General features: G+C 42.1%; 1 protein-coding gene across 1 annotated transcript; it reads right to left on the reverse strand.

Annotated features, from left to right (window-relative positions):
• On the reverse strand, positions 1-26,967 carry LOC309977373 (uncharacterized protein). Its single transcript, XM_082863454.1, has 4 exons — positions 26,797-26,967; positions 23,220-23,346; positions 22,317-22,412; positions 1-2,870 (listed from the first exon to the last, which is right to left on the reverse strand). The coding sequence occupies exons 1-4, from the start codon at positions 26,809-26,811 to the stop codon at positions 901-903; spliced, it is 2,208 nt and encodes a 735-aa protein (XP_082719580.1). The 5' UTR covers positions 26,812-26,967; the 3' UTR covers positions 1-900.

Raw genomic sequence — 26,967 nt, forward strand, 5'->3', positions numbered from 1 at the left:
TCAAGTTTACTAAGAAACTTTTTGTTACTAGTAACTACTTTTAACACTTTCAGAGTTACAGTAAAACCCTAAGGAATTAATTAGTGTTCAAAATTTCCAATCTTATAAGTTGCAGTATGTTATTAGATTAAAAAAGTCTTTCAGTCTATAAAATACAAACTAATGATGCTAAATATTACACTGCACACAATGGGTGATTCTGTACATATAACTGAAGCTGGATGGAGGGTGGCAGCCACTCATAAGCCTTGTCCAAATCTGTACTATTGTGGATGGCTATTATATGATTCTGATTTCAGGAAATATTAATTGAAGTACAATCTTATTAAGGCGACTTGCAGGATTCTTCTTGAGTATGTTATGAATTTAGGATAGGAAGCCAACCAGAATTTTCAAATATTTGTCCTAATCAGAGGAATTTTCCTCCCCTTGGTTCAGTAATTGCCAGGCACCTATTAGGAACCAAGCACAGTTCTACACAGTAGAGACAGAATGGTGAAAAACAGCCCTCCCTATGTGGAGGGTACACTGCAGTTGACATCTATTGTTTGTCCATCATTATACTTTTGTTCAAGTCCTGCCCGTAACCTTCATGTATGGTAGATGCCAATGATTCTTCTCTTGTGTCCCATCTTGAGAATCGGGGCATTCAGAGCTCTGGTATAACCACTGACCATATTTATAGAATACGTTTTCCTTCCTCTGTGAAACCTGATGTTAGTATAAAGAGTTCACCTCCCCACTGGATCTTTAAAAACACAGCATTTTATAGAACTTCTTTCCCATGAAGATTCCTTGATGTTTCCAAGTTCTGCAGGAACTTCCCACAACTACAGGAACAGACTTTGCAATAGAGGTGAAGACGTGGCTTATCTGGAGGCCATTCCTCACCTTCCAATTCTACAGGTTCCCTCCAGTGTGGACCCTCTGATGGTAAACAAGATGTGACCTCTGGCTGAAGCCCTTGCAACATATATCGCATATGTAAGGCCTCTCTCCGGTGTGGACCCTCTGATGGGTGTGGAAATGTGAGGCCTGGCTGAAGCCCTTACCGCACTGCTGACACGTATAGGGTTTCTCTCCTGTGTGGACCCTCTGATGAGCACTGAGCCCGGCACTCCAGCTGAACTCTTTCCCACACTCCTCGCATTTGAATGGTTTCTCTCCAGTGTGAATTATCTGATGGACTTGGAGATTCGACCTCTGGCTGAAGGCCTTACCACATGTATCACATTTATATGGCTTCTCTCCCGTGTGGACTCTCTGATGGGCTTGAAGATGGGAGGCCTGACTGAATCGCTTCTGACATGCATCACATTTGAAGGGCTTTTCCCCCGTGTGGACGCTCTGATGAGCTTGAAGGTTCGAGGCCTGACTGAAGCCCTTCCCGCACTCCTCGCACTTATAGGGTTTCTCTCCCGTGTGGACCCTCTGATGGTTGTGAAGATTCAGGCTCCAGTTGAAGCGCTTCCCACACACCTCACACTTGTAGGGCTTTTCTCCAGTGTGGACTCTCTGATGGGCTTGGAAATAGGAACTCTGGCTGAAGCCCTTCCCACACACACTGCATCGAAACGGCTTCTCTCCTGTGTGAACCCTCTGGTGGCTCTGGAAGCTTGAGGCCGAACTAAAACCCTTCCCACACTCCTCACATTTGTAGGGTTTCTCTCCCGTGTGGACGCGCTGGTGACTGTGAAGGTTGAAGCTCAGGCTGAAGCACTTGCCGCACTCCTCACATCTGTAGGGTTTCTCCTCAGTGTGGACACGCTGGTGCGTGTGAAGATTTGAGCTACAGCTGAAGCGTTTCCCACAATCTGCACACTTGTATGGTTTCTCTCCAGTGTGGATTCTTTCGTGGGCCTGAAGGTGGGACCTCTGGGTGAAGCCCTTCCCGCACACCTCACACTTATACGGTTTCTCTCCCGTGTGGACTCTGCAGTGGATGTTGAGGTCTGTGCTACGACTGAAGCCCTTCCCGCAGCTCTCGCATCTGTAGGGCTTCTCTCCGGTGTGAATGGGCAGGTGGGCGTACAGGTGTGAGGTCTGATTAAAGCTCTTCCCACACTCGTGGCATGAATAGGGCTTCTCCCCTGTGTGGACTCTCTGGTGAGTCTGCAGGTTTGAGCTCTGACTGAAGCCCTTCCCGCATTCGTGACACCAATAGCGTTTCTTCCCTGGGAGGACACTCTGTTGAATGGGACTAGCTGAGCTATAACCACTGCCCTTCTCATGTATCCTGTATGTAGGGGACTTCCTGCCCAAGTGTACCTGCTGATGAAGTTCAAGGCTGGTGTGGTCACTGAATCCTTTCTCACGTTCGTTACACTGGTAGGTTTTCGGTCCAGTCTGAATGATACTGCACGGGGCCAGAGGTGATGCCTTTAAGAGATCTCTACCACACTCTCTGTTGCCGTGAGCTTTCTCTCTTTTGTACACCGTGTCATCATCGAGGTGGGGGGAGATACAACTGAAAATATCAGCACATGGAACAAATATACAGAACTTGTTTTTCACTGGAGTCAGCTTACAACTTCTCTGATAATTCTGAGTCCCATTCAGATAGAGTTTATTCCAGGAATTCTGAGCTCTCCCAGTTGGAAATTCTTGATTTTCAATAACATTAGAATGATCCTCTAGAAGAGTCATTAAACAGCTGTCTTCCACAGAAGCCTGAATAGACACTCCTGCAGGGGAGTTATGTTGTTTGGGGGACTGAGAATTCTTTCCGTGAATACTTATCACGGAGTCCTGACTTCTGGTTAATTTGCTCACAACGTGTCTCTTGATGTACCAGCACGAAAGCTCTCCCAGTGAAAGGAGTCTGACTCCTGTTTCATGAAGAGTCTCCGTCTCACTGTGATTCCTGGCTCCTGAAAGGAAAACAGTCAGGAATTAAGGACGGAGAGAGTGACGGCAGCAAGATGGTGGGCTAGGAAGCTCCAAGCCTTCGCTCCTGCCACGAAAACATTAAATAAACAAGTAGAGAGCAGTGAAAATGACTTCATAGGAATTCTGAGAAACAAAGGTCTACAGCAACCAAGAGCACGTCCAATCAAGAAAAAGCCAAATTTGAAAAGGTAGGGTATTTGGGATCAGTCCAGAGTGAGGACTGATCTGCCATATCCCTGGCAGATCTCTTAAGGATACAGACACGGGAAAGACCAAAGGCCTGGACTGAAAAGCAGCAGCTAAAAGCCAGCCAGAGGCATGGAAGTGTAATACCAAAACATATTTGATCTACCCGAAAGAACGCAGAGAAGGACAAAGAGATGAACAAAATAGATGAGACCTCCCCCAACAAAAGCAATTGCAAATATACCCGGTTTCAGTAAGGCAGAGATTGGCAGAGAATATAAAAAGCAAGGTTCAACTACATGCTGTCAACAAGGGATATGTTTTAAATACAAGTAAGCAAAAGAAAAAGGGTAGAAAGAGACGTATCATACAAATATGCAAAGCCTAAGAAAGCTGGCATGGCTAAACAGACAAAAAGACTTTACAAAATAGAGCACTCTTAGATACAAAGACATTTTATGACAAGGATTAGCAGATGTAACAATTACAAAAGTGTATGTATCTAATAAAGGCTCCAAAATAAATGAAACAAAAAGAGGGAACTAAAATGAGAAATGGACAAAGCTACAGACTTGAAGATTTTTTACACACTTACTAGACCATCAAAAAAATCAGCAAAGCCATACAAGAGCTGAACCACTATAACCAAAACGAAACTGACAGGTCACTGCACCTAACTGCAGTACATACTTTTTTTTTTTCAAGTACATATAAAACATCCATCAAGATAAACCATACCCAGGGCTATAAAACAAATTTTGAAAGATTTTTAAAGACCATAGCAGAATTAAAATCAAAACCAACACGCAGAAAAGGCCTATAAGAAATCACATGGGAAATTAGAAAATATTTTGAAATAATAATGAAAGAAAATAGTATCACAATTTCTGGCATGCAGTTAAACAGCACTCAGATTATTTATAGCTTTAAATATTCATATAGAAAGCAAGAAAGGCCTAAAGTCAATAACCTAAGGTTCCAATTTAAGAAGCCATAAAAAGAAGAGGAAATTAAAGGAAATAGTGAAAAGCAATTAAACAAGGGGGAAAAAAATCAAGGAAAACAAACTGAATCAAGGAAAAAAATAGAAAAGACAAAACACACCATTGTAAAGCAATTATACACCAATAAAGATGTTAAAAAAAAAAGACAAAAACTACCAACATCAGGCATAAAAGATGGGATATTACTAAAGATCATAAAAGGCATTAGAATAAGGGGATATATTCAACAACTTAGATAAAATATACCAATTCCCTGAAACATACAAATCTGTTACAAGAAAAGCAAAATATGTAAGTAGTTCATGAACTGAAATCATAAACAAAAACATTCTCACAAAAGGACCAGACAACTTCACTGGTGAATTCCACTTAGCACGTAGGAAAGGAATAATACCAGTCTTACACAAACCCTTGCAGAAGGCCGAAAAGGAGAGTATACTTTCTGAGGTATTGTGTATAATAAGGCCTGTATTACCTTGATATCAAAATAGACGAAGACATTAAGTACAAAGAAAATTACAGATCAAAATCCCTACATAATGTAGGTGCAAAAATCCTAAACAAAGAGAAAATCTTGTTTTTTATAATACACAATAAAAGGGTACTATGTAATAAGTGGGGTTAATCCTAGGAATGCCAGGTGGTTTTAACACGTGAAATCATCAGTGCTTCATGCTCCTTTAATAGCATAAAGCAGGAGGACAAGACGGCAGAGTAGAAGGACTTGAGCTCACCTCCTCTCATGAAAACACCAAAATCAATCACTTCTCAACAGCCATTAACAAAAAAGACTGGAACCTATCAAAAAAGATATTCTACATCCAGAGACAAAGAAGAAGCCATAACGAGATGGTAGGAGGGGCACTCGTGTGATGTAACCAAATCCATACCTGCCGACTGGGTGACCCACAAACTGGAAACTAATTTAATCACAGAGGCTCTCCCACAGGAGAGTTCTGATCCCCATGGGAGGCTCCTCAGCCTCGGGGTCTGGCATCAAGAGGAAGAGCCCCCAGAGCATTGGGCTTTGAAGGCCAGTGGGGCTTGATTCCAGGAGCTCCATAGGACTGGGGGAAACAGAGACTCCACTCCTGGAGTGCACACACAAGGTAGCATGTGCACTGGGACCCAGGGCAAAGCAGTGACTCCATAGGAGCCTGGGCGAGACCTACCTGTGGGTCTTGGAGGGTCTCTTGGGGAGGCAGGGGTCAGCTGTGATCCACTGCAGGGGCAAGGACACTGGTGGGGGAGCCCCCAGGGAATAGTCCTCAGCGTGAGCTCTCCTGGAGGTCACCATTTTGGCACCAAAACCTGTCCCCACCCAACAGCCTTCAGGCTCCAGTGCTGGGATGCCTCAGGCTAAACAGCCAACAGGGTGGGAACACAGCCCCACCCATCAACAGACGGGCTGCCTAAAGTCATCCTGAGCCCACAGTCACTTTTTGACATGTCCCTGTCCACCAGAAAGGCCTGCACAAGCCCCTGCACCAAGCCCACCCACCAGGGGGCAGAAACCAGATTCAAGAAGAAGTACAATCTGCAGCCTGTGGAATGGAGACCATAAACACAAAGTTAGACAAAATGAGATGGAAGAGAAATATGTTGCAGATGAAGGAAGAAGATAAAACTCTAGAAGAACAACTAAGTGAAGTGGAGATAGGCAATCTGCCTGAAAAAGAATTCAGAATAATGATAGTAAAGATGATCCAAGATCGTGGAAAAAGAATGGAGGCACAGACCAAGAAGATACAAGAAATTTTAAAGAACAGATGAACAATAACTGAAATGAAAAATATACTATCAGCAATCAACAGCAGAATAATAGAGGCAGAAGAACCAATAAGTAGCTGGAAGACAGAATGGTGGAAATCACTGCTGCAGAACGGAATTAAAAAAAAAGAATGAAAAGAAATGACAGTCTGAGACCTCTGGGACAACATTAAATGCCACCAACATTTGCATTATAGGAGTCCCAGAAGTAGGAGAGAGACACAAAGAGCCTGAGAAAATATTTGAAGAGATAAGGGACTTCCCTGGTGGTGCCGTGGTTAAGAATCTGCCTGCCAATGTCAGGGACCAGAGTCCTGGTCCGGGAAGAGCCCACATGCCGTGGAGCAACTAAGCCCATGCGCCACAACTACTGAGCCTGCATGCCACAACTACTGAAGCCCATGTGCCTAGAGCCCATGCTCTGCAACAAGCCACCGCAATGAGAAGCCTGTACACCGCGACGAAGAGTAGCCGCTGCATGCCACAACTAGAGAAAGCCCAGGCTCAGCAACAAAGACCCAATGCAGCCAAAAATAAATAAATTAAATAAATTAAAAAAAAAAGAAGAGCCAAAAACTTCCCTAAAATGGGAAAGGAAACACTCAAGTCCAGGAAGTGCAGAGAGTCCCATACTGGATAAACACAAGGAGGAACAAGCTGAGACACATATTAGTCAAACTGACAAAAATTAAAGACAGACAAAATATTAAAAGCAACAAGGGAAAAGCAACAAATAACATACAAGGGAATTCCCATAAGGTTATCAGTTGATTTTTCAGCAGAAACTCTGCAGGCCAGAAGGGAGTGCCAGGATATACTTAAAGTGATGAAAGGAAAAAACTTACAACCAAGAATACTCTACCCAGCAAGGTTCTTGTTCAGATTCGATGGAGAAATCAAAAGCTTTACAGACAAGCAAAAGCTAAGAGAATCCAGCACCACAAAACCAGCTTTATAACAAATGCTAAAGGAACTTGTCTAGGTGAAAAAAAAAAAGCCCACAACTAGAAACAAGAAAACTACGAATGGAAAAGCTCACTAGTAAAGGCAAACATACAGTAAAGGTAGGATATCATCCACACACAAATATATCAAAACCAGCAATTGTGAAAAGAGGAGAGTACAAATGGAGAATATTGGAAAAGCATTTGAAATTAATAGACCTGCGACTTATAGCAGTCTGTGTATATATACAAGATTGTTTTATCAAAACCTCATGGTAAGGGGACCTTGAAGATGGCGGAAGAGTAAGACGCGGAGATCACCTTCCTCCCCACAGATACACCAGAAATACGTCTACACGTGTAACAACTCCTACAGAACACCTACTGAATGCTGGCAGAAGACCTCAGACCTCCCAAAAGGCAAGAAACTCCCCACATACCTGGGTAGGGCAAAAGAAAAAAAAAAAAGAAAAAACAGACAAAAGAATAGGGACGGCACCTGCACCACTGGGAGGGAGCTGTAAAGGAAGAAAAGTTTCCACACACTAGGAAGCCCCTTCGCGAGCGGAGACTGCGGGAGGCGGAGGGGGGAGCTTCGAAGCCGCGGAGGAGTGCACAGCAACGGGTGCGGAGGGCAAAGCGGGAGGATTCCCGCACAGATGATCGGTGCCGACCGGCACTCACCAGCCCGAAAGGCTTGTCTGCTCACCCGCCGGGGCGGGCGGGGCTGCGAGCTGAGGCCCTGAGGCCTGGGTTTCGGTTTCGGACCGAGCGCAGGGAGAGGGTTGGCGGCTTGAACATAGTATGAAGGGGTTAGTGCACCATGGCTAGCCGGGAGGGAGTCCGGGGAAAACTCTGCATCTGCCGAAGAGGCAAGACACTTTTTCTTCCCTCTTTGTTTCTTGGTGCGTGAGGAGTGGGGTTTAAGAACGCTGCTTAAGAGAGCTCCAGAGACGGGCGCGAGCCGCGGCTAAAAGCTTGAACCCCAGAGACGGGTGCGAGCCGCGGCTAAAAGCGCGGACCCCAGGGACGGGCGGGAGACGCTAAGGCTGCTGCTACCGCCACCAAGGGGCCTGTGTGCGAGCACAGGTCACTCTCCACACCCCTCTTCCGCGGAGCCTGTGCAGCCCGCCACTGCCAGGTTCCCGGGATCCAGGGACAACTTCCCCGGGAGAACGCACGGCGGGCCTCAGGCTGGTGCAAAGTCACGCTGGACTTTGCCACCGGAGGCCCGCCCCGCACTCCGTGCCCCTCCCTCCCCGCTGGCCTGAGTGCGCCAGAGCCCCCGAATCAGCGGCTCCTTTAACCCCGTCCTGTCTGAGCAAAAAACAGACGCCCTCCAGCGACCTACACGCAGAGGCGGGGCCAAATCCAAAGCTGAGCCCCTGGGAGCTGCGAGAACAAAGAAGAGAAAGGGAAATCTCTCCCAGCAGCCTCAGGAGCAGCGGATTAAAGCTCCACAATCAACCTGATGTACCTGCATCTGTGGAATACCTGAATAGACAAGGAATCATCCCAAATTAAGGAGGTGGACTTTAGCAGCAAGATCTATGATTTTTTCCCTTTTCCTCTTTCTGTGAGTGTGTATGTGTATGCTTCTGTGTGAGATCTTGTCTGTATAGTCTTGCTTCCACCATTTGTCCTAGGGTTCTATCCGTCCATGGTTGTTTTTAAATTTTTTTTCATAATAATCAATTTTAATTTTAATAACGTTATTATACTTTACTTTCGTTCTTTCTTTCTTTCTTTCTTTCCGTCCTTCCTTCCCTCCTTTAGACAACGAATCATCCCAAATTGAGGAGGTGGTCTCTGACAGCAAGATTTAGGATTTTCCCCCTTTACCTCTTTTAGTGAGGGTGTATGTGTACGCTTCTGTGTAAGATTTTGTCTGTACAGCTCTGCTTCCAACATTTGTCCTAAAGTTCTATCCGTCCCTTTTTTTTCTAAATAAGAATTTTTTAATTCAATAACTTTATTATACTTTATTTTATTTTTACTGTATCTTCTTTCTTTCTGTCTTTTTTCCTTCTTTCCCTCCTTCCTTCCTCCCTCCTTCCTTTCTTTCCTTCTTGCCTTCTTTCCTTCTTTGCTTCTTTCTTTCTTCCTTCCTTCCGTCCCTCCTTTCCTTCTTTCTTTCCTCATACTTCTACTAATTCCCTCTACTTTTTCTCACTTTTATTCTGAGCCGTGTGGATGAAAGGCTCTTGGTGCTCCAGCCAGGAGTCAGGGCTCTGCCTCTGAGGTAGGAGAGCCAACTTCAGGACACTGGTCAACAAGAGACCTCCCAGCTCCACATAATATCAAACAGCGAAAATCTCCCAGAGACCTCCATCTTAACACCAGCACCCAGCTTCACTCAACGACCAGCAAGCCACAGTGCTGGACAACCTATGCCAAACAACTAGCAAAACAGGAACACAACCCCACCCATTAGCAGAAAGGCTGCCTAAAATCATAATAAGGCCACAGACACCCCAAAACACACCACCAGACGTGAACCTGCCCACTAGAGAGACAAGATCCAGTCTCATCCACCTGAACACAGGCACTAGTCCCCTCCACCAGGAAGCCTACACAACCCACTGAACCAACCTTAGCCACTGGAGACAGACATCAAAAACAGCGGGAACTACGAACCTGCAGTCTGCAAAAAGGAGACCCCAAACACAGTAAGATAAGCAAAATGAGAAGACAGAAAAACACACAGCAGATAAAGGAGCAAGATAAAAATGCACCAGACCTAACAAATGAAGAGGGAAATAGCCAGTCTACCTGAAAAAGAATTCAGAATAATGATAGTAAGGATGATCTGAAATCTTGGAAATAGAATGGACAAAATGCAAGAAACAGTTAACGAGGACCTAGAAGAAATAAAGATGAAACAAGCAACGATGAACAACACAATAAATGAAATTAAAAGTACTCTAGAAGGGATCAATAGCAGAATAACTGAGGCAGAAGAACGGATAAGTGACCTGGAAGATAAAATAGTGGAAATAACTACTGCAGAGCAGAATAAAGAAAAAAGAATGAAAAGAACTGAGGACAGTCTCAGAGACCTCTGGGACAACATTAAACGCACCAACATTCAAATTATAGGGGTTCCAGAAGAAGAAGAGAAAAAGAAAGGGACTGAGAAAATATTTGAAGAGATTATAGTTGAAAACTTCCCTAATATGGGAAAGGAACTAGTTAATCAGGTCCAGGAAGCACAGAGAGTCCCATACAAGATAAATCCAAGGAGAAATACGCCAAGACACATATTAATCAAACTGTCAAAAATTAAATACAAAGAAAGCATATTAAAAGCAGCAAGGGGGGCCTAATGAAACTTAAAATCTTTTGCGCAGCAAAGGAAACCATAAAGAAGACCAAAAGACAACCCTCAGAATGGGAGAAAATATTTGCAAATGAAGCAACTGACAAAGGATTGATCTCCAAAATTTATAAGCAGCTCATGCAGCTTAATAACAAAAAAACAAACAACCCAATCCAAAAATGGGCAGAAGACCTAAATAGACATTTCTCCAAAGAAGATATACAGAGTGCCAACAAACACATGAAAGAATGCTCAACATCACTAATCATGAGAGAAATGCAAATCAAAACTACAATGAGATATCATCTCACACCAGTCAGAATGGCCATCATCAAAAAATCTAGAAACAATAAATGCTGGAGAGGGTGTGGAGAAAAGGGAACCCTCTTACACTGTTGGTGGGAATGTAAATTGATACAGCCACTGTGGAGAACAGTATGGAGGTTCCTTAAAAAGCTACAAATAGAACTACCATATGACCCAGCAATCCCACTACTGGGCATATACCCTGAGAAAACCATAATTCAAAAAGAGTCATGTACCAAAATGTTCATTGCAGCTCTATTTACAATAGCCCAGAGATGGAAACAACCTAAGTGTCCATCATCGGATGAATGGATAAAGAAGATGTGACACATATATACAACGGAATATTACTCAGCCATAAAAAGAGACGAAATTGAGCTATTTGTAATGAGGTGGATAGACCTAGAGTCTGTCATACAGAGTGAAGCAAGTCAGAAAGAGAGAGACAAATACTGTATGCTAACACATATATATGGAATTAAAAAAAAAAATGTCATGAAAAACCTAGGGGTGAAACAGGAATAAAGACACAGACTTACTAGAGAATGGACTTGAGGCTATGGGGAGGGGGAAGGGTAAACGGTGACAAAGCGATAAAGAGGCATGGACATATATACACTACCAAACGTAAGGTAGATAGCTAGTGGGAAGCAGCCGCATAGCACAGGGAGATCAGCTCGGTGCTTTGTGACCGCCTGGAGGGGTGGGATAGGGAGGGTGGGAGGGAGGGAGACGCAAGCAGGAAGAGATATGGGAATATATGTATATATATAACTGATTCATTTTGTTGTGAAGCTGAAACTAACATACCATTGTAAAGCAATTATACTCCAATAAAGATGTTAAAAAAAAAAAAAGCAGCAAGGGAAAAACAACAAATAACACATAAGGGAATCCCCATAAGGTTAACAGCTGATATCTCAGCAGAAACCCTACAAACCAGAAGGGAAGGGAGTGACAGGACATACTGAAAGTGATGAAGGAGAAAAACCTGCAACCAAGATTACTCTACCCAGCAAGGATCTCATTCAGATTTGATGGAGAAATTAAAACCTTTACAGACAAGCAAAAGCTGAGAGAGTTCAGCACCACCAAACCAGCTTTACAACAAATGCTAAAGGATCTTCTCTAGGCAAGAAACACAAGAGAAGGAAAAGACCTATAATAACGAACCCAAAACAATTTAGAAAATGGGAATAGGAACATACATATCGATAATTACCTTAAATGTAAATGGACTAAATGCTCCCACCAAAAGACACAGATTGGCTGAATGGATACAAAAACAAGACCCTTATATATGCTGTCTACAAGAGACCCACTTCAGACCTAGAGACACATACAGACTTAAAGTAGGGGATGGAAAAAGATATTCCATGCAAATGGAAACCAAAAGAAAGCTGGAGTAGCATTCTCATATCAGACAAAATAGACTTTAAAATAAAGACTATTAGAAGAGACAAAGAAGGACACTACATAATGATCAAGGGATCGATCCAAGAAGAAGATATAACAATTGTAAATATTTATGCACCCAACACAGGAGCACCTCAATACATAAGGCAAATACTAACAGCCATTAAAGGGGAAATCGACAGTAACACATTCATAGTAGGGGACTTCAACACCCCACTTTCACCCATGGACAGATCATCCAAAATGAAAATAAATAAGGAAACACAAGCTTTAAATGATACATTAAACAAGATGGACTTAATTGATATTTATAGGACACTCCATCCAAAAACACCGAATACACATTTTTCTCAAGTGCTCATGGAACATTCTCCAGGATAGATCATATCTTGGGTCACAAATCAAGCCTTGGTAAATTTAAGAAAATTGAAATTGTATCAAGTACCTTTTCTGACCACAACGCCATGAGACTAGATATCAATTACAGGAAAAGATCTGTAAAAAATACAAACACATGGAGGCTAAACAATACACTACTTAATAAGGAAGTGATCACTGAAGAATTCAAAGAGGAAATAAAAAAATACCTAGAAACAAATGACAATGGAGACACAACGACTCAAAATCTATGGGATGCAGCAAAAGCAGCTCTAAGAGGGAAGTTTATAGCAATACAAGCCCACCTTAAGAAGCAGGAAACATCTCGAATAAACAACCTAACCTTGCACCTCAAGCAATTAGAGAAAGAAGAACAAAAAAACCCCAAAGTTAGCAGAAGGAAAGAAATCATAAAAATCAGATCAGAAATAAATGAAAAAGAAATGAAGGAAACAATAGCAAAGATCAATAAAACTAAAAGCTGGTTCTTTGAGAAGATAAACAAAATTGATAAACCCTTAGCCAGACTCATCAAGAAAAAAAGGGAGAAGACTCAAATCAATAGAATTAGAAATGAAAAAGGAGAAGTAACAACTGACACTGCAGAAATACAAAAGATCATGAGAGATTACTACAAGCAACTCTATGCCAATAAAATGGACAATCTGGAAGAAATGGACAAATTCTTAGAAATGCACGAACTGCCAAGACTGAATCAGGAAGAAATAGAAAATATGAACAGACCAATCACAAGCACTGAAATTGAAACTGTGATTAAAAATCTTCTAACAAAGAAAAGCCCAGGACCAGATGGCTTCACAGGCGAATTCTATCAAACATTTAGAGAAGAGCTAACACCTATCCTTCTCAAACTCTTCCAAAATATAGCAGAGGGAGGAACACTCCCAAACTCCTTCTACGAGGCCACCATCACCTTGATACCAAAACCAGACAAGGATGTCACAAAGAAAGAAAACTACAGGCCAACATCACTGATGAACATAGATGCAAAGATCCTCAACAAAATACTAGCAAACAGAATCCAACAGCACATTAAAACCATGATCAAATGGGGTTTATTCCAGGAATGCAAGGATTCTTCAATATACGCAAATCTATCAATGTGATAAACCATATTAACAAATTGAAGGAGAAAAACCATATGATCATCTCAATAGATGCAGAGAAAGCTTTTGACAAAATTCAACACCAATTTATGATAAAAACCCTGCAGAAAGTAGGCACAGAGGGAACTTTCCTCAACATAATAAAGGCCATATATGACAAGCCCACAGCCAACATCATCCTCAATGGTGAATAACTGAAAGCATTTCCACTAAGATCAGGAACAAGACAAGGTTGCCCACTCTCACCACTCTTATTCAACATAGTTTTGCAAGTTTTAGCCACAGCAATCAGAGAAGAAAAGGAAATAAAAGGAATCCAAATCGGAAAAGAAGAAGTAAAGCTGTCACTGTTTGCAGATGACATGATACTATACATAGAGAATCCTAAAGAAGCTACCAGAAAACTACTAGAGCTAATCAATGAATCTGGTAAAGTAGCAGGATACAAAATTAAGGCACAGAAATCTCTTGCATTCCTATACACTAACAAGCAAAGATCAGAAAAAGAAATTAAGGAAACACTCCCATTTACCATTGCAACAAAAAAGAATAAAATACCTAGGAATAAATCTACCTAAGGAGACAAAAGATCTGTATGCAGAAAACTATAAGACACTGATGAAAGAAATTAAAGATGATACAAACAGATGGAGAGATATATCATGTTCTTGGATTGGTGGAATCGACATTGTGAAAACGACTATACTACCCAAAGCAATCTACAGATCAATGCAATCCCTATCAAACTACTGATGGCATTTTTCACAGAACTAGAACAAAAAATTTCACAATTTGTATGGAAACACAAAAGACCCCGAATAGCCAAAGCAATCTTGAGAACGAAAAATGGAGCTGGAGGAATCAGGCTCCCAGACCTCAGACTATACTACAAAGCTACAGTAATCAAGACAGTATGGTACTGGCAAAAAAACAGAAATATAGATCAATGGAACAGGATAGAAAGCCCAGAGATAAGCCCACGCTCATATGGTTACCTTATTTTTGATAAAGGAGGGAAGAATATACAATGCAGAAAAGACATCTTCAATAAGTGGTGCTGGGAAAACTGGACAGCTACATGTAAAAGAATGAAATTAGGGGCTTCCCTGGTAGCACAGTAGTTAGAACCTGCCTGCCAATGCAGGGGACACGGATTCGAGCCCTGGTCTGGGAAGACACCACATGCCACGGAGCAACTAAGCCCATGCACCACAACTACTGAAGCCTGTGCACCTAGAGCCTGTGCTCTGCAACAAGAGAAGCCACCACAATGAGAAGCCTGTGCACTGCAACAAACAGTAGCCCCCACTCACCGCAACTAGAGAAAGCCCACGCACAGTAATAGAGAAAGACCCAACAAAGCCAAAATTAAAATAAATAATTTTAAAAAACAATTAAATTAGAACACTCCCTAACACCATACACAAAAATAAACTCAAAATGGATTAAAGACCTAAATGTAAGGTCAGACACTATAAAACTCTTAGAGGAAAACATAGGCAGAACACTCTATGACATAAATCACAGCAAGATCCTTTCTGACCCACCTCTTAGAGAAATGTAAATAAAAACAAAAATAAACAAGTGGGACCTAATGAAACTTAAAAGCTTTTGCACAGCAAAGGAAACCTAAACAAGATGAAAAGACAGCCCTCAGAATGGGAGAAAATATTTGCAAGTGAAGCAACTGACAAAGGATTAATCTCCAAAATTTACAAGCAGCTCATGCAGCTCAGTATCAAAAAAACAAACAACCCAATCCAAAAATGGGCAGAAGACCTAAACAGACATTTCTCCAAAGAAGATATACAGATTGCCAACAAACACATGAAAGGATGCTCAACATCACTAATCACTAGAGAAATGCGAATCAAACTACAATGAGGTATCACCTCATACCAGTCAGAATGGCCATCATCAAAAAGTCTACAAACCATAAATGCTGGAGATGGTGTGGAGGAAAGGGAACCCTCTTGCACTATTAGTGGGAATGTGAATTGATACACCCACTACAGAGAACAGTATAGAAGTTCGTTAAAAAAAATAAAAATAGAACTACCATACAACCCAGCAATCTCACTACTGGGCATATACCCTGACAAAACCATAATTTAAAAAGAGTCATGTACCACAATGTTCATTGCAGCTCTATTTACAATAGCAAGGACATGGAAGCAACCCAAGTGTCCATCGACAGATGAATGGATAAAGAAGATGTGGCACATTTATACAACGGAATATTACTCAGCCATAAAAAGAAACCAAATTCAGTTATTTGTAGTGAGGTGGATGGACCCAGCGACTGTCATACGGAGTGAAGTAAGTCAGAAAGAGAAAAATAAATACCGTATGCTGACACATATATAAGGAATCTTAAAAAAAAAAAAAGGTTCTGAAGAACCTAGGGGCAGGACAGGAATAAAGACGCAGACGTAGAGAATGGACTTGAGGACACAGGGAAGGGGAAGGGTAAGCTGGGACGAAGTGAGAGAGTGTCATGGATTTATATATACTACCAAATGTAAAACAGACAGCTAGTGGGAAGCAGCCACATAGCACAGGGAGATCAGCTCGGTGCTTTGTGACCACCTAGAGGGGTGGGATAGGGAGGGTGGGGGGGAGATGCAAGAGGGAGGAGATATGGGGATATATGTATAGCTGTTTCACTTTGTTATAAAGCAGAAACTAACACACCACTGTAAAGCAATTATACTCCAATAAAGATGTTAAAAAATAATTTTTAAAAAATTTTTGAAAAGAAAAAAAAGACTCTTTCAATGGCATTTCTTTGACTTACTTGATTTTGACTGGTTTGGGTCTTGGGGACCATGGTTCCAAGCATATCCAAACAGAGAGAATTATCCTGCATATAGTTATAAAAAGAAAAAAAATCACTCTGGCTTATGGGATTCTCTCAAAAGCTTTAAATGCGTGTTCACAGCTGCTGACTGCCAAGCATATGATTTCCCTAAGATGAGAACATCAGAAGAGGAAGAAAAGAGGCTTCCCTGGTGGTGCAGTGGTTAAGAATCCGCCTGCCAATGCAGGGGACACGGGTTCAAGCCCTTGTCCGGGACGATCCCACATGCCGCGGAGGAACTAAGCCCGTGCACCACAACTACTGAGCCTGCGCTCTAGAGCCCGCGAGCCACAACTACTGAGCCCACATGCTACAGCTACTGAAGCCCACACGCCTAGAGCCTGTGCTCCACAACAAGAGAAGCCACCACAATGAAGCCTGCGCACTGCAACGAAGATCCAATGCAGCCAAAAACAATATAAATACATTTTTAAAAAAATTTACAAGGAAAAGGAAGAAGAGTGACTGACTTAAGGATTACGTATCTGGAACCCATGACCTGTGAATGTCACGGGGATTAAATAAAACCACGACCTATGGACTCCACGTCAGGGATCAACAAAGTTGCGAGAATCACAGGGCAGTAGCGGAGAATGGCATTAATGCCTTACATTTTGATGACATCTCTCAGATAAGTTGAGACTTTGATTAAAAGGGGGAAAGGTTAAGAAATAACAAGCCCCAAATGGGGTCATCTGCCCCCATGACAGCAAACCAAGACATAACTGCAGTTTCAACCCCTCTCAGGAAGGTGACCTTTAAACAGACACTCTGAAATCTCCACATCAGCACCAGTGAGGTAACCTGCATAAGAAGACGCATGCCTCCCTAAAAAGATGAGCTGGCCTAAATCATTTCTTTTCTTCTGCTAACAACTTCCTTCCCCCACCCCCTTTCTGCCTATAAAAAACCTTCCATTTTGTACAGCTCCTTGGGGGGCCCTTATAATTGCTAGGTAGAATGCTGCTCTATTCAAGAACTGCTTGCAAACTATTATACATAGGATGGATAAACAACAAGGTCCTACTGTATAGCACAGGGAACTATATTCAACATCCTGTGATAGACCATAATGAAAAAGAATGTATACATATAACTGAACCACTTTGTTGTACAGAAGAAATGAACACAACATTGTAAATCAACTCTACTTCAATACCTTTAAAAAATTAAAAAAGAATTGCTTGATAGGGCCAATTAGATTTTAAAAAGTACTATACCAACGTGAAATCTGTAGTTTTGACAAATTTACCTTGGTCAGGTAGGGTGTTAACAGTGGGCAAACCAGGTGAGGCACTTGCGGGAACTTTCTACACTATCTACGTACCATTTCTGTAACTCTCAAATTATAAATTTTCAAAAAGGGTGAATTTTACTTTATGTAAGTTGTTTCTCAGTAAGGTTGATTAAGAAGCATTTTAACTAAAAAGCATTTTGATTAGTGCACAATTATACCATTCTCCCCTAAAAGGAACCAGGAGTCCTTGGGCAGATGGCTGATTCTAAGGCTGGGTAAGAAAAATACAAGATGACAGGGAGGACTTTGTAGAGTCAGAAGGAAAGGAAACGCTCCAAAAACAAAAGGATGAGGCGAGGCACAGTGGTATAGGAGCCAACCTGAAAGAGCTCCCAATGGTCAAAGCAGGAACAATTTGACAGCAAAATAAACAATGCCATGTTGGATATAACCCAAAGTAAAAATAAATATACACGCATCCATACTGATCATAGGATAGGCATGAGGTGACTTCTTGCTGTGGACAGACACTGATGTATGTGTGGGTGATGTGACATACTCCAGCAAAAAAGGAGTGGGAGGATACGTAAAACGGGAATGGCAGAAAGTGACGACTGTTGAGACGGTATGAATATACAGACTATGCTATACTATTTTCATTACTTCTGCATTTTAATATTTCCAAAATAAAATGTTTAAAGCCATGGAAAGGAGAAAAACCAGATCATCCAGATGGTGTGTGTATGTGGGGAAGGCAGAGAAGCAGAGAATTAACTTTTTAAATCGTCAGTTCAATTTTCAATAAAAAACATGATGATGAATGTTAAAACTGAACTCAACTGTGGGGTTACACATGGGATCCCATTAGATCATTTCTTTTTATCACGTATGCCCCCAGGTTGGTGGTTTATTAAATGATTACCTTAATGAAGCACATACACAACTTTAGGATTAACTAACTTTCTACGTTTTATACGTTTTTGAAATTCTTCCACTTCTGTAGTAGATGCTACACTTGCAGGAAAATGGCAAACTGGCAGTTTGGGGGTCCACAAAGACGTTAGCAGGTTTAAATCGGCGCCTCTACTAAGAGCAAACAGGCTTTAAAGTCTGACTCACCCACTTACAAGCTATATGACATTTTCAAAGGCATAAGTTTCATCCCATAAAAAACAGATAATCACCCAGGTGGTCAGGACTATTGCAAGGATTAAATGTATAAGGTGCTTCGTGGTTTTTTTTTTTTTTTTTTTTGGCTGTGCTGGGCAGCTTGCAGGATCTTAGTTCCCCAACCAGGGATTGAACCTGGGCCCTCAGCAGTGAAAGTGCAGAGTACTAACCCTGGACTGCCAGGGAATTCCCAAGGTGTTTCTTCTAATACTTATGATAAATGAGTTCAGAGTAATACCAAATTACACAAACCTACTCAGAATTGCAAAAGGTTCATTTCAGTAATTTTTTTTTTTACACAGATTCTCCTTGTCTACACAGCTGCATCTGTGACGTCTATAAATATCACATTTGAAAAGTCTACCAGAAAACTTCACCTAGGTCATGTGATTGTTTAAGTATCAGGGGAGAGGGGCAGAGAGGATAAGATAAATGGCAGAGATGACTGCCTGGCTGGGAATACGGATTCCACACACAAAAAACTGTTAAAACCAGCAAATGAATTAAAAGTAGCAAGATACAATGTCAACATACAAAACTTAGTTGCATTTCTAGCCACTGTGGAAAACAGTATGGAAGTTCCTCAGAAAGCTAAAAACAGAATTGCCATATGATCCAGCAATCCCACTCCTGCACACATATCCAGACAAAACTACAATTCAAAAAGATGCATGCACCCCTATGTTCACAGCAGCACTATTCACAGTAGCCAACACATGGAAACAACCTAAATGTCCATCAGCAGATGACTGGATGAAGAAGATGTGGTATATGTATACAATGGAATAGTACTCGGCCATTAAAAAGAAGGAAATAATGCCATCTGCAGCAACGTGGATGGAACTAGAGATTATCGTACTAAGTAAAGTCAGAAAAAGACAAATACCATATGATATCACTTATATGTGGAATCTAAAAAATGACACAAATGAACCTATAAAAAAAAATGAACCTATCTATGAAACAGAATGACAGACACAGAGAACAGATTGGTGGTTGCCAAGGTGGAGGGGTGGGGAAGGGATGGAGTGGGAGGTTGGGATTGGCAGATGCAAACTATTATATACAGAATGGATAAACAGCAAGGTCCTACTATATAGCACAGAGAACTATTGATATATTCAGTACCCTGTGATAAACCATAATGGAAAAGAATATTTAAAAAAAAAATGTATATACATGTATAACTGAATCACTTTGCTCTACAGCAGTAAATTAACACTGCAAATCAACTATACTTCAATTTAAAAAAATTGCATTTCTATACACAATGAACAATTTGAAAACGAAATAAAACAACTCCATTTACAATAGCGTCAAAAAGAATAAAATACTTAGGAATGAACCAAGGAGGTGAAAGGCTTGTACACTGAAAGCTACAAAACACTGGTAAAAGAAATTAAAGACATTAAAAAAATGGAGTGACATCTCATGTTCACAGACAGGGAGATCTAATATTACTTTGTCAATGCTACCTAAAGGGATCTACAGATTCAATCCCTGTCAAAATCCCAACACACAAATAGGAAAACTCATCCTAAAGTTCATATGGAATCTCGAGGGAACCCAAATAGCCAAAACAATCCTGAAAAATTAGAAGAAAGCTGGTGGACTCACACCCTGATTTTAAAACTTATAAAGTTAACCAAAACAGTGTGGTATTGGCGTCAAGACAGACATACAAACAGACCAAGGCAACAGACCAGAGAGCCCAGAAATAAACCACTGGTTTATGGTCAAATGATTTTGGACAAGGGGGCCAAGACCATTCAATGGGGAAAGGACCATCTTTTCAACAAATGGTTCTGGGAAAGCTGGATATTCACATGCAGAAGAATGAGGTTGGACCCCTCCTTACACCATATACAAAAATCAACTCAAAATGCATCAGACCTAAACGTAAGAGCTAAAACTATAAACCCCCCAGAAGAAAACAGTAAAAGCTGCATGACGTTGGAGTTGGCAATGGTTTCTTAGATATGACACCAAAGGCACAGGGGACAACAAAAAAAATTGACAAATTTCACGTCATGAAAATTAAAAACTTTTGTGCATTAAAAGACCTTCTCCGGGCTTCCCTGGTGGCGCAGTGGTTGAGAGTCCACCTGCCGATGCAGGGGACACGGGTTCGTGCCCCGGTCCGGGAAGATCCCACATGCTGCAGAGCGGCTGGGCCCGTGAGCCATGGCCGCCGAGCCTGCGCGTCCGGAGCCTGTGCTCCGCAATGGGAGAGGCCACAACAGTGAGAGGCCCGCGTACCGCAAAAAAAAAAAAAAAAAAAAAAAAAAAAGACCTCCATAAAGTAAAAAGGCCACACACAGAATGAGAGAAAATACTTGTAAATCATATACCTGATGAGGGATATTCAAAATACACAAAGAACTCCTAAAAACAACAAACACCCTGATTCAAAAATGAGCAAAAGACTTGCACAGACATTTCTCCAAAGAAGATAAACATGTGGCCAATAAGAATATAAAAAGATGCTAAACATCACAAATCATTAGAAAAATGCAAATCAAAAACAATGGGATACCACTTCATACCCATTAGGATGGCTACTATAAAAAACAAACAAAAAACAAGTATTGGTGAGGATGCTACAAACTGGAACCCTTTTGCATTCCTGGTGGGAATGTAAAATGCTGCAGCTACTATGGAAAAAAGTATGGCAGTGTCTCAAAAAATTAGAGAATTACCACATGATCCAGCATTTCTACCCGGGGTATATAAACAAAAGAATGAAAAGCAGAGACTTAAACAGATATCTGGACACCCACGTTCACAGCAGCATTATTCATAATAACCAAAAGGTTGCAAACAACCCAAATGTCCATCGACAGATGAAGAAAATGTGCTATATACATACAATGCGGTATTATTCAGCCTTCAAAAAGGAAATTCTGACACACCGTAACATGGACGAACCTCGGAGATACCATGCTAAGTGCAATAAGCCAGACACAAAAGGACAAATACTGTATGACAGAGACAGAAGGTAGAACAGCGGTTACTAGGGCCTGCGGGTAGGGAGAGAACAAGGCCTTGTTTAATGGGGATAGTTTCTGTTTGGGAAGATGAAAAAGTTCTGGAGATGAACAGTGTTGATGGTTCCACAACAGTGTGAATGTACTTAACACCACTGAACTGTATACTTAAAGATGATTAAAATGATAAATTTTGTTATGTTTTTCTACAATTAAAAAAATATATATATACTAGGAAGTCTGGAGGTGTCGTACTTAGACACACATGAAGGTGATGGAGTGAAGACGGTATTTTAAAAGGGGTGGTCAAGGAAGGCTGTAGGTGAGATGAACTTCCGAGCAGAGACATGAATGAATAGGAGAGAGGGGTTGGAGGTTTGTGGGGTAGCAGCCTCCCAGCCAGAGAAAAGAGAGGAAAAGGTCCTCACGCAGAAGCGTAATCCTCATGTTTGAGGAACCAGTGAGGCTGGCAGAGGGCAAGGCAGGGGGAAATGACAGGAGAAAAATGCAGACTGTTAGGGCTGGGTGAACGGACACCACTACAGGGGCCCCTTAAATACGTTGGATTTTATTCTGAGTGAAATGGGGAGCCAGGGGAGGGCCTGAAGTAGAGGAGTGTGACGTGACTGAGGTTTTCAAAGGGCCTCTTTGCCTGCCGTACAGAGAAGAGACATTATCCAGAACAGAGGCAGGATAATGGGACTCTGGCAGCGAGGTCCTCACCTGAATGCCCACCTCTCTGGGTCTGGACCTCCGTCATCCAAAGTTTTTCCTCTCTCTCCAACTGGGATATCATATCTGGCTTGGAGGACTGGTGCCCTGAGAAAACATTAAAGGGAAAAAAGTACTGAATAATTTTGGTTCCAATCCCATGATGGGAGGCTCCGCCCACCCCCCCAAAGTTTATTGAACATTTTTGATCAGACCTGTTGTGAGAAATACATTCTCATTAGAAACACGCTGACTACCGCCACGAATCACTGAAACAAAAGACTAAATGACCTGTGTCATCATGTCCTTTGCAGAGTCTCACTATATTTACTGCAAGCGCTGCAGTTATTGCTACGATGTGCACTACTCTTGCTAAGGACCTCTGACACTGCTACTTTATTCTACATTATTACGAGACTTAGTACTAAATTAATTTCATGCCCCACCAATGGATCATGACCCACCAATTTAAAAAATATATAATATGTAAAGCAACTATACTCCAATAAAAATTAATTTAAAAAAATTAAAAAAGGTATGAAAGTGGGGGAGAGAGGGATAAATCAGGAGATTGGGATGAAAAAAAAGATATAATATGAAATAAGGAGCCAGGTGCAGCCAAGCTCAACTGTTCACTTACAGTGCAGTTACAAAAGACAAACGTTGCCTTGGAACAAAGACTAGAAACATCTTGTCTCTATGCTCCAAAGGGACTGGAAAACTCTGGGTCTCTAAGGAGTCCCAAAGCCTGGAAGTCACGGGCAGAGGCCAGGGATGTTACTAAACATCCTATAATGCACAGGACAGTCCCCATGACAAAGAAACCATCTGGCCCCAAAAGGCAGTAGTACCGAGGTTGGGAAACCCGGCCCATGGGGAATGATGCCAAGTCACAGGGAGGGCGCCCGTCCTCACCCACTGAGAGCAGGTTCCGGAAGTTCTCCAGCATCACCTCTCGGTACAGCTTCCTCTGGGTGGAGTCCAGCAGCCCCAGCTCTTCCTCCGTGAAGGTCACGGCCACGTCCTTGAAGGTCACCGCCTCCTACGACACCAAACACATGTAGCCTTAATCTTACAAGCAACCGCCCCTGGGAGCAGGGCAGCACTGGGAAGGTGGAGGAGGCATGTGGGAGGCCGTTCCAGATTCTAAGCGACCTGAACCACTCTTCTTAGGACACCGTCTCCTCTTCCCCTTCCACAGTCACACCAAAGATGCTGGAGTGGTGGGGTCGGTGGAGGAAGGAACGACAAGAAAAAATCTTAAAACCTTATATACATGCAACATGGTGCCCTTTATATAGCTGTGTCTCTAGAACTGTCACGGTTACGTTAAGGCATACACGCATTTTACAATTTCACTGAAAGTCCCAAATTTTATAAGAAATGTTGAGTTAATTTAGTCCCAATGGTATTTACAATAATAGTGCCTATCTCCTTCTCTCACTGGGCAGTACCACTATTTTGTCAATGACTGCCAATCTAAACAGCCTTCAGTACCTCCGTGGGGGCAGGTAGGTAGTTCATTCTGTCCCAGGTACACGCTGTACCTGTCAACTGTGGCAGCATTCAGTGTCAAGGTTAAGAGCACAGGCTTTGGAGACTGACTGCCTCAGTTCACACTCTAAGGCTCTGTCCATTACTACCTTTGTGACCTTGGACAAGTCACCTAACTTCTCAATACCTCAATTTCCCCATCTGTACAAGGGCACACCATCATAGGGTACTTGATGGGATTAAATGAGAATATGCGAAGGGTTTAGGATGTATCTGACACTTTTTTTTTTTCCCCGCCTCGTTGCACGGCATGCGGGATCTTAGTTCCCCGACCAGGGATCGAACCTGTGCCCCATTCAGTGGAAGCGTGGAGTCTTAACCACTTGGACCTCCAGGGAGTATCACGTTAGATACTCAAAAAATGTCAGCCATCACTATTACTATTATCATCATTATTCACGGCTGCATGGTATTTCATAAAAGTGAAAAAATATACATTTAACCATTCCAAACAATTAACAATACGATAATTTAAGATTTTAAACTTACTAATAATGCTGCAAAAAACGCATTTTCACATAGATCTTAGCCAACTTGTCTGGTTATTTCCTTAGGCTAAGTTCCAAGAAGTGGCAACTGCACTGTCAAAAAAAATATGCACCTTTGCTAGTAAAATGGCAATTCTCCCAATTAACTCTTCCTGTCACAGATCAAAAGTGTTCCTGATTCTCCATACTCTGGCCCAAATTGGACATTATCTTACTTTTTTTTGTGTGTGTGTGGTACACAGGCCTCTCACTGTTGTGGCCTCTCCCGTTGCGGAGCACAGGCTCTGGACGCGCAGGCTCGGCGGCCATGGCTAACGGGCCCAGCCGCTCCACGGCATGTGGGATCTTCCCGGACCGGGGCATGAACCCGTGTCCCCTGCATTGGCAGGCGGACTCTGAACCGCTGCGCCACCAGGGAAGCCCTATCTTACTTCTTAAATCTTGGGTAATTTGGTAAGTGATAAAAACAGCTCTTTTCTAAAATTTCCATTTATTTAACTTCATCAAAACATCTCTTTCAATATTTTCCCCCCACATATCGCTTGTTCATTTGCCTTGCTTGTAATCCTACTGGGGTAGCTGATGCATCAGTAAGATTCCTATGAAGAATATTAAGCCTTTTCTAGCATGTACAAATTCCCACCTTCACCCCTCACTCCTGTTTCCTGTGTCTCATGCCTTAGCATATGGTGTTTTCCTTTATGACAATTAAAATTATTTCTCTAGGGAATTCCCTGGCAGGCCAGTGGTTAGGACTCGGTGCTTCCACTGCCAGGGTCCCGGGTTCAATCCCTGGCCAAGGAACTAAGATCCCACAAGCTGCTCAGCAAAAAAAAAAAAAAAAAAAAAAAAAAAAGTTATCTGTCTAAAGACTTAGCCCATCTCGACATTTGTTCTGACTGGAGTCCTGAGCATATGTGTATTAAACAACTAGTTGACACATCTGGCAAAGAAGAGACAGGCACTCAGAAAAGGAACTGAGGGCAGTGTTATTTTTGGAGTCCTCCAGCCACACCAGGCATACACACAACGTGGCCTCAGGGCCCCATGTGGAGCAGTCTCTTCTTCTGGGTCTCTCCACTCATCCTCATTGGACACCTGAAAGTCCTGGCTCGGGCAATGGAAACTTTAGTGTCAGCTGGGGACTGAGTGGATTTTCACAGGTATCTGAAAGTTCACAAATCTGTTTCTGTTAAAATGCAGATAAGACCATCTATATCCTAACACAGCTGCTTCATGAAGTAAATGCCTGGCAAGTCCCTGCTGCTACTAGACTTTTCAAAATCAGTGGGTACCTCTTTAACATATACTAACATGGCAGTGAACAAAACAGATACTTAACTATAATACATATGTGGTGTAACTTAGAATTAAAGAATCTAGTTCTTGTTTGAAAACAAAATTATTTTCTCTTAGTTCAGTATCAGCTGGACTCTGCTGCATGAAACCATGCTTTAGACATTCCAGCCACAAAACGTGAGGCTCCCCATGAGAAAACAATTGAGTTCCCAAACTTTTAGGAAGAAAATGGCAGAACTCTCAGAATTCCTGTTTGGGAAGAAAGGTTATATGTAGGAAAACGGTCACTGCAAACATCTTAAAATGGGAAAGTTCATAAACCACATAAATATGGACAACAGAAAAAACTACTAGGTAAACTATGGAAAATGAAGTGACCTTTTAAGTTGTGGGAGCTATACAATTTTAAAAATCCAAAATGTGGGGCTTCCCTGGTGGCTCAGTGGTTAAGAATCTGCCTGCCAAGGCAGGGGACACGGGTTCGAGCCCTGGTCCAGGAAGATCTCACAAGCCACGGAGCAAGTAAGCCCATGCACCACAACTACTGAGCCTGCGCTCTAGAGCCCGTGAGCCACAACTACTGAGCTCGTGCGCCACAACTACTGAGTCTGCGTGCCTAGAGCCCATGCTCCACAACAAGAGAAGCCACCACAATGAGAAGCCTGCGCACCACCACGAAGAGTAGCCCCTGCTCGCCACAACTAGAGAAAGCCCGCGCGCAGCAACGAAGACCCAACGCAGCCAAAAAGCAAAGTTAAATAAATTAAAAAAATAAAAATCCAAAATGGTATTGAAAACTGTGATTACAAATCAACACACGTAAACACTAATGAAAAGGAATGTGAGGAAATGAAAACTGATTTGTAAACATGTTTATAATGTGGGAACTGTTTTTTTGGGGGGGTAATGAATTCTTTAACTTTTTGTTTTATATTGGAGTGTAATTGATTATGGGAACACTTTTATTTTAAAAAATTATCTATTAATTTTCACATCATTATGTGGAAATAAACAAAAAGCAAGGGGCCGCCATACAACAGTTCCTGAAGTGCCTTTGGTTCCCTTTACCCTTCCAGAGCAGGAGAAAAATGTGTCCAGTCTTTGTGAAATGAGATGTCATTTTAAGAAACAGAAAAGCAAACCTGACTTACCTGGAATTTGGTCATTTTTTTCCTCTTCCTGCTGGGGAAAGGCCGAGTTCTGGGAAGGCAAAACTGGGGAAGGGAAAGAAAGCCATCATGAGAGAGATACTGGGAACTGTGCTAGTCCACGTGGTAGTTCATGTGATCTGGAAGAGGGGCCCCTTTCTCTAGGCAAATGCA

The sequence above is a fragment of the Leucopleurus acutus genome (genome assembly GCF_964270905.1).
Source record: "Leucopleurus acutus genome assembly, chromosome: 20".
Classification (NCBI taxonomy): domain Eukaryota; kingdom Metazoa; phylum Chordata; class Mammalia; order Artiodactyla; family Delphinidae; genus Leucopleurus; species Leucopleurus acutus.

What these genes read in the sequence shown, in the direction of transcription:
- LOC309977373 (XM_082863454.1), bottom strand. An exon ending in CCGGAACCTGCTCTCAGTGG is followed by an intron (nt 22,413 to 23,219) that starts GTGAGGACGGGC and finishes ATGTTTTCTCAG; the next exon opens with GGCACCAGTCCTCCAAGCCA. An exon ending in CCAGAGAGGTGGGCATTCAG is followed by an intron (nt 2,871 to 22,316) that starts GTGAGGACCTCG and finishes TTTTCCTTTCAG; the next exon opens with GAGCCAGGAATCACAGTGAG.